Source organism: Rhizophagus irregularis, chromosome 10 (assembly GCF_026210795.1).
Source record: "Rhizophagus irregularis chromosome 10, complete sequence".
In the NCBI taxonomy this organism is placed as follows: Eukaryota; Fungi; Glomeromycota; class Glomeromycetes; order Glomerales; family Glomeraceae; genus Rhizophagus; species Rhizophagus irregularis.
The window spans coordinates 1,543,721-1,552,195 of NC_089438.1; the positions used below are offsets into that span (position 1 = coordinate 1,543,721).

General features: G+C 26.3%; 3 protein-coding genes across 3 annotated transcripts; all 3 read left to right on the plus strand.

The window, feature by feature from the left end:
• Positions 1 to 1,431: 1,431 nt before the first annotated feature.
• Positions 1,432 to 2,156, plus strand: OCT59_001838 (uncharacterized protein; the record flags this gene model as incomplete). The annotated part of the gene is made up of 3 exons (XM_066144110.1): positions 1,432 to 1,476; positions 1,566 to 1,743; positions 2,122 to 2,156. 3 exons carry the CDS (start codon positions 1,432 to 1,434, stop codon positions 2,154 to 2,156), a joined length of 258 nt encoding a protein of 85 aa, XP_065995308.1.
• An 846-nt stretch (positions 2,157 to 3,002) lies between these two features.
• OCT59_001839 (uncharacterized protein) lies at positions 3,003 to 5,171 on the plus strand (the record flags this gene model as incomplete). The annotated part of the gene is made up of 3 exons (XM_066144111.1): positions 3,003 to 3,540; positions 3,666 to 4,274; positions 4,576 to 5,171. 3 exons carry the CDS (start codon positions 3,003 to 3,005, stop codon positions 5,169 to 5,171), a joined length of 1,743 nt encoding a protein of 580 aa, XP_065995309.1.
• Positions 5,172 to 5,223: 52 nt separating this feature from the next.
• OCT59_001840 (uncharacterized protein) lies at positions 5,224 to 6,261 on the plus strand (the record flags this gene model as incomplete). Its single annotated transcript, XM_066144112.1, has 1 exon — positions 5,224 to 6,261. One exon carries the CDS (start codon positions 5,224 to 5,226, stop codon positions 6,259 to 6,261), a length of 1,038 nt encoding a protein of 345 aa, XP_065995310.1.
• Positions 6,262 to 8,475: the final 2,214 nt, after the last annotated feature.

The window sequence follows — 8,475 nt, forward strand, 5'->3', positions numbered from 1 at the left end:
AATTCTTTAATGAAACGTTTACTAACGTTTCATCTATTTTTCTCTTTTTAGATGGCTTCTTTTTCTTCAAGTCTTTGTACACGCAAATTACGGTATATATTTTAGTTTTTTTTTGTTTTTTAAACATCTTTATTATAACGAAATGTTAACCTAATAATTTCGTTTTTTTTTTGTTTTTTTTAGGTGGGTCTTCGGCTCTTTGAACATGACTTTTTGATAAGTAATTTTTGTCTTTTATTTTTTTATTTATTTTAATGAAACGTTTATTAACGTTTCGTCTTATTCTTTTTTTTAATCAGCTTTTTCAAAACTTTTTTGACGTGAATTCATAAGTTTATTTCTTTATTTATTTTATTTATTTTTTGTTTATTTTAACAAAACGTTTACTAACGTTTCATTATTTTCCTTTTTTTAGGTGGATCTTAGATTCCGGTAAGAAATCAGAAGAGATTTTTTAATTTATTTATTTAACGAACTGTCTTTAACATTTCGTTTTTAGACGGCTTGCTCTTCAGACTTGGATAGCGTGCATTATTTAAATAAAATTATTTCATTACAATAAAGAGCACGAAAATTGTAGAAAATGTAGTGGATATATCCACAAAGGTTTAAAAAAAAGTTTGGTTAAAGCTAATAAGACAATAGATTCGCGACTAAAAAAAAGATTATTGATGAAAATCAAAATCATGGGATTTTTTGTTGGTAAAATCAATATTACATTGACAAGTACTCTTCAAATCTGAACACATTGGATTTCTTCTCTTTTTTTTTTAGACAACCAGTTTATTGGATACAGATTTTGGCGAATATTGGAGTTTTCTTTGATTTATTTCTTTTAATAAAATATCTTACTAACGTTTTGATTTATATTTTTTTTTTCTAGATGATCGGATAACCAGGTCTTTAGAAGCGTAGAATTTTGGTAAGAAGAATCCAAAGTATTTTTTTGAATATATTTCTTTTAGTAAATTACTTTAATTTCATTCTTTTTTTTATTAGATAACCTGGTTTCCAGATGCATGAAAATTCATTAAAAAATTAGAAATCTTTTTAATTTTAAATAGCAGGGAGGGTCTTTGGAAGTGTTAGAAATTTAATTAATCATAATTTAAAAGATGTATCATATGTAATATAACAAAACAATATGTATAATAAATATAATAATAAAATTGAGTAGTAAAATAATATCAAAATATCAGTATTAAAATAGTGTAATATACTATTATTTATTATATAATTAATTTAAATATTTGAATTATACTAATTTCTAATGCAAAATTAATATATAATATTATTAATCTGTTAGTAATAAAAAAATAACGCTTATCGAATACAAGCTGCGTTGAAATTTGTTTAATAAGCACTTAAATTAAGTATTCTTAAAGCATTTAATAAATGGTTGGTAAATGCTTAGTTTAACTTGGTGATGTCATGGATACAAGAAGTAATCAAAGTAGTGAATATAAAAATGATAAAGTTAAGATAATTATATATTCCAGATTATTCTTTTTAGAGCTTTTAAGAAAAAGCTCAGATATACTAACTCATTTAGCTTATAATTTTAGGTGGATGATGATAATGATGCACAAAACATGTCTTTTAACAGTATTGGAAGTGCAATATCAGTGATGAGTCTTGAAGATAACTTTGAAAATATATTAGATTCTTCTAAAGAGCCTGAAATTTTTGAAGAATCTGAAAATCCTAATTCCAAAACTTGCACAGAATTTCCTAATGACACTGGTAAAAAAATGGTCTATCCTACACATATCCTACACATATCTTACATATATCGGGTACTCAAAATGTAGAAAATCATACACAAATAATACACATATCATACACATATCGGGTACTTATATATATAGTATACCTATCAGGTACCTGATATATGTATGATATATATATTAGTACCCGATATGTGTATGATATGTGTATTATTTGTGTATGATTTTCTACATTTTGAGTACCCAATATGTGTAAGATATGTGTAGGATAAATCATTTTTTTACCAGTGTGATGCTTATAAAGATCTAATGTTATTAGTAATAAAATACAAAATAAACAATAAAGGTGGTAATGAAATAATACACTTTTTTAATAAACATTCAAATCTTACAGAATCACCATTACCAAAAAATATCGAACAAGGATGAGCATTTATGAATAACATGAAGTTTTCTAATTTAGAATTTAGTAAAGTCCTTATAACAAAACATAAGGATAAAGATTATTTTCTTTATTATCAAAATTTAATACAGTGCATCAAAAATATTTTAGCTATTCCTGACATAACACAAAATTTTGCACTATCTTACAAAAACTTTGAAGTAAATGCCAAATATTATTTAATTCAATAATTTAAATAATATTTATTTTAATTTATTTATATTATTTTATAGTATAATGGAAAAAGTATTTACAGTGAGTAAAACACTGGAAAATAGTGGAAGACTACACAAGAATCCTTACCAATCACTGGAAATGTCACAATAAAAAAAGGCAAATTTTTTTTATTAGGTCGAGAAAAAAAATTTATGGCGCAAAGATTCCTCTTCAAATGTATAATACAAATATATAATTAAAGTTGGCCAAAATTAATTAAATCTGGTTAAATTTGCCGATCAACAATTTATAATTCTGGCCAAATTTTTGTTAATTCTGGCCAATTCCGTAATGCCGGCCTAAATTCCGTTAAATTAAAAAAAATTAAATCATATGTAACACCAAATTTACACAATATGATCGATCTAACTTAAATAATAAAAAACGAACATATTGACCGCTTCTATAACCTTATTAAAAAAAATCTCTCATACTCTTTGTTATTCAACTTTAACCTTCGCTGGAAGTTGTTGTATTTTTGATATTAAAAATAATAAAAGGTAAGAAAAACTTGAAATTTACCAAAGATAACAAGAAATTTAAAGTTTTAAACAAAAACTAGTAAAATATAACGTGTTTTTTTCTTAAAAAAAAAATTTTTTTTTTAGATTTATATAATGGATTTAGAGAAAAGCTTAGAATATGAGAATTTAGAGGAAAGTTTAACGGATAAGAATGAAACTTTTTATAGTGAATATGATGAAAATGAGAGTTTCGATAATGTAGAGGAAAATGAATCTTTAGAATCTTTATTTGAATTAGATTTTAATATGCTTACAAATGCAAAAAAATTAGTTCAACAAAATATTTCAGAGGAAGAAGACAATTGGGAGGATCTGAGTGATATAGGAAGTAATTTTTCTGAGACAGAATCTGATAATGAGCGTGATGAAATAATTACTAAAGTACCAAATAATGAAAATTTAACTCCATGCGTTGTAATTGATATGTTAGATGGTAAAATTAAGCGGTGCAACTCTAAAAAAAAATTGAGACGACTTTGGCAAATGATTGGAACTTGGCAAATTGACGATGAAGAAGTTAAAGCAAAAAATTTTTTAATTGAAGATTTAAATGTTTGTTATTCGCATTTTTTATATGATCAAAATCAATTGCATTCATCAAATTTAAAACAAACTAAAGATTATATGGAAAGTATTATTCATAGACGCAGATGTTTATTTTGTAATAAAAATAAAATTTTTTTTAGTCGTGGTCCTAATTGTGAAAATCACTCATATAAAGTTATAGGTAAAAATATTCAGGTACCTTGCATATAGGGCAAATGAAATGTGGTGCATTGCAAACATACCATTCTTTTGTAATTCCAACAAATTCGAGTAAACATGCACGATATATATGTATGAATTGTTATGAAGAAAAGGGTGGGCATATTTATCAACGTGTTGGACAAGGTATAAAAAAAGATCCAAATTGTGATAACCTGTCACATCATAAAAACGATACCAAAAAGGCATTAGAAGTAATTGGATATTGGATTCTTAATATTGCTAATTCTGATAATTTAGCATTTCAAGAAAAAATTTTAGCACATTTAGCTCCTATTTTATGTATTATTAATACTCAAGAAAAATCTGAGACTACATCATCAACGCTACTATCAGTACAAAATATAAAAAATGAAGTACCTTCTTTATTTATAATTCTTATTATTCTTATTTTAGTCAAATTTAATTACAATTTTGATAAAAAATTAAATCCTAAGAATCTTACGTCAAAACATTTTTTTGAATTTGGAGAAGCATTAGCACATTCAATAATACTCGCGAAAAATGAATTAAAAATTCACAAAAAATTACTTGAATCACCTACTTCTATAGAAGAATATCGTTCTATATTTCCTTCATGTTTAGTACAATTTTATGATGGTCTTTTAAAAACTTTATATGAAACAAAAAAAAAATAATAGATAGACAAAGAAAATATCGTAAAAAACCATTAAAACCTTTAAATTATGAAAAAATTACTAAACAAACCACATTTTTTATTTCAATAATTTTAAACATTGCATTTAAAGGATGGAAAATTTGGTTACCTCGAACAATGGCAAGTCTTTGCCGAAAACCAAAACTTTTGTCATCATTGCAGGGAATTTTAGAAGTTGTTAATATTACAAGCCACTCTCAAAGACATGAACGAAATTTGGAAAAAATTCGTGCTTTCTCTTAGTAGATCCAACTGATCGAATTTGCCATGAAAAGAATATTTGGAATCTTGGTATTATTGATAATGTGGATTTTAAAGAAACTACATTTGGTTATGGAAACATTTTTGACGCTGTTAGAGGAAATTCACACGCTACATTACGGATGCTCTTTCAATACCAACTACCTAATGAATTACCTGAAATTATTGAAATACAAGACGAAAATAAGCAAAAACTTTTTGGGCAAAATAATTTTTCACAACAAACATTTAATATTTTTAATTCAGTTTTTGAACAATTACTTACGTTTAATGAAAATCTCACTCCTAATTATCGTTCAGATTTTAATGAAGATGATATACGTAATCAAATTATGACACATTTTGAAGTTAGTTTTAATCTTCCGCCTCCCAATGTTATAATTCTTGATGCTGGAGATCCACCATCAAGTGATTCCGCTGTGCATAAATGTCTAGAAATGTATAAAAATGAAATTGGTATGGAAAATAATGAATATATTAATGTAGTTGCGGATGAAGCTATTTTTAGACGAGGTATTAGTTATTGTAAAACAAATCAAAAAAACAAAAATGATCCTTGGACAATGGCATACCAATAAGGATATGATGATGGCATTAATTACAATTTTTTCTGGTTACAGAATATTCAATATGGCAGGAATATTAGGTGTACGATTTCTAGATAAATTAGAGAAAGGTGTAGATTTCAGAGCAACTTCAAGAGTATTGGAATTGATTTGGATTTCCGTAGGAATAGCAATTCATATATATGTAAAAAAGAAAAAACAGACATTAGATAATATTTTAAAAGAAGAAAATAATTGTGTAAAAGTTTGGTATTTATATTTTCAATGGGCTAGTTATTGGCGTGCACATTGGTTTGGTATTAGATGGGGAATATTTGATTTACAACATGAAAGTTTAAAAGCTTTTTCACCTTTATTTCCCATTGCCGGTAAATCAAATTATGCTAGATCTGTAACGTATCATATACATTGCATAGAAAATAATCCTCTACTTCGTAAAATGCTTCGTACAGCACCATCCATTAATTTAACAAGTCCTGGACATTTTTTTGCATATGACGAAGCACTAGAAATATTTGGAGTAAAATTTGTAAAACAAAATGTAACAAGAATTCCGGCAGATGGGGAAGAGTTGAAATTAAGAATAAAAGCTACTCAACTAGAAAAGGAACAAACAGAAATGCTGATTTGTGATTACATTGGAGATTCTGTTCAAAGTTCCCGACCACGTAATGTTCAATCTCGAAAGGAAAAGATTTGGGAGCTCGCACACTTATTGATAAATGCTTTTGAATCTTTAAATCCTCTTGAAAATCCAGTATTTGAATTCTGTAACAATTTAAATGATGATGGAGTTAATCAATTAATTATTGCGTATGATATTGGAATTAAGAGATTACAAACAATAGCAAATCAAGAAATTTTTTTAACAGAAAGTTATACAACTATTGGAAGAAGAGCAAGAAATATCACACGGGTTACAGTTGCTGATATTACTAAAATGAAAAAAGAAAAAAAAATAGAAATAAGAGAAGAAAAAGAAAAAGAAAAAGGGAGAGGAGGGAGAGGAAGAGGAAGGAGGAGGGGGAGAGGGAGAGGGAGAGGGAGGGGAGGGGAAGAGGGAGGGGGAGGGGAAAGAAGAAGAAACAAACATGCTATCTGATGATGATGATGAAGCAACTGATACTTAAATCCCAAACTATTATACGTTCATGCTATAGTAATTTGTAAAAAAAATAAATTATTTTTAATTAAAATATTAAAAAAAATTTTGATGGCAGCATAAAATATTTAAAAAAATAAATTTATATTTATTTATCTATGAAAATTGATAAAAAAATTTCTATTATACACGAAAAAATAATTGTTCTACATAAAAATAAATCTATCCTATATGAATACAAAATTATCTATGCAAAAAATAAACTCACATGAATAATCAACTTGTTTTCATCTGATTAATTAATATTATTTGACGTCCATCACGAAAATTAAGAAATCGTCAAAAATAATTTTTAACTACTATTAAACCTACATAAAAAAAAGGACAAACAATCCATATTAGTTATAAAATAAGTAATGGTAGTATGAGAAAAAAAATAATTATCTTTACTTTAGGCAAAATTTCTAAGCTGAAAAAATAAGAAATTCCAAATCATCAAAAATAATTCCAGACCGCCTAGAGAAGAGAAATTAGTATTAGCATATAGTATTGTATAACTAACAAGTATAATTGAAGAGTTGTAGATACGAGAGGATATTGATAACTTACAAAAATAAATGATTTTAATATACTTTTTTTTCGTTTTTTATATTAAAAAGCTCCTTATAATAAAAAAAAATCCAATTTTTTACGTTTTACACAAAAACTACCTAACTGACCGTCATTAATAACTTAGAAAAACATTTTCTTCTCGTGAATTTGCATATATTACTATTGTTAAAAATATTTTTTACTCCATTTCTCAACTTTAATCTCGAAGAAAAGCTTTTTTTAAGGGTTTTTTGCACGAAATGTAAAACGAAAAAAAAAATTACTAAAATGGAAAGTAATGATAAAATTTATAGAACACATGATTATCTATAAATTTTGTAATTTACACAAGCGTGGTACATTTGGAATTTGACGTTTAATTATAAAATAAAGTTGTTGGATTAACGTTACACAAAATCGATTTATTATGAAAATGATCTGCATGTGACATTTCCGGTGACTGTTACCTACTGGTTCCAAATTATTATCAATTATTTTATATTCGGATGCAACAACTACAGATACATTAGAAAAAAGTCAATTGCATCTGATATACATTACATTAGATAATATCCCAATATAGCGTCATAATAAACAGAATGTAAAGCAACTTTTGGGATATTTACCAATTTTAGAAGCTGCAAACAAAGATCTGGTTCGTAATACCTTTCATAAATCTTTACGTCATTTACTAGAACTGATTATTTTATTAAAAGATGGTATAGACCTTCTTATAAATAATGAAAATACCTGGTTTTATTCTAGAGTTTCAACTATTATTGCAGATTGGCTGGAGGCCGCAAGTTTTTGTTTAGTTTATAAATCCTTTAATTCAAACCTTCCATGTCACTTCTGTTTAGTTAAAAAGGAAAATCTTGCAAATATAGACTTATCGGTTAACGATGTAATACTAAGAACTTATGATGAAATGCGTAAACATTTTGAAAATGATACATAAAGATCTGTTTGCATAGAATCTGTACATAATTTTTTTGGGATTTACCGTATGTATGCAAAAGTAGAAATAATTATAATACATCAGGAAATTTGTTTAGGCGTAATTTAGTGTAATATTTCGAAGGTGGTGTAAAATTTCGAAATATTACACTAAAAACGTAATATTATAAAAGTTTACGCTCTTACACAGGTCAAAATCGAGGCTATCGGTTGCATATCGGGTACCAGATATATGTAGGATATGTATATGATATGTATACGATATGCAACAATTACACACATATCGGGTACCTGATATCTGTAATGTTTATGCAGAAGTTCGGTGATATATATTATAGATATCGTGCACATATTACACATATATCGGGTAGTATAATATCGGGCACATATCTTATACATGTCGTATAAATATCATATAGATATTGGTCAGTATAATATCGGACACATGTTATATAGATATCGGGTAAATATAGGATACATATCGTACATTTATCTGACAATACGATAGATAATTTTTTCATATAATATTATAATTTAATCTGGGCAAAATTATAATTTCAGATTAATTTTTAATTTTAATTCGGGCTAAAGTAAAATTTTATTACACAAATTTTATTCTTATTTTCAATTAAATTAAAAGTTTTATTGTTTTTTAATTAATAATAA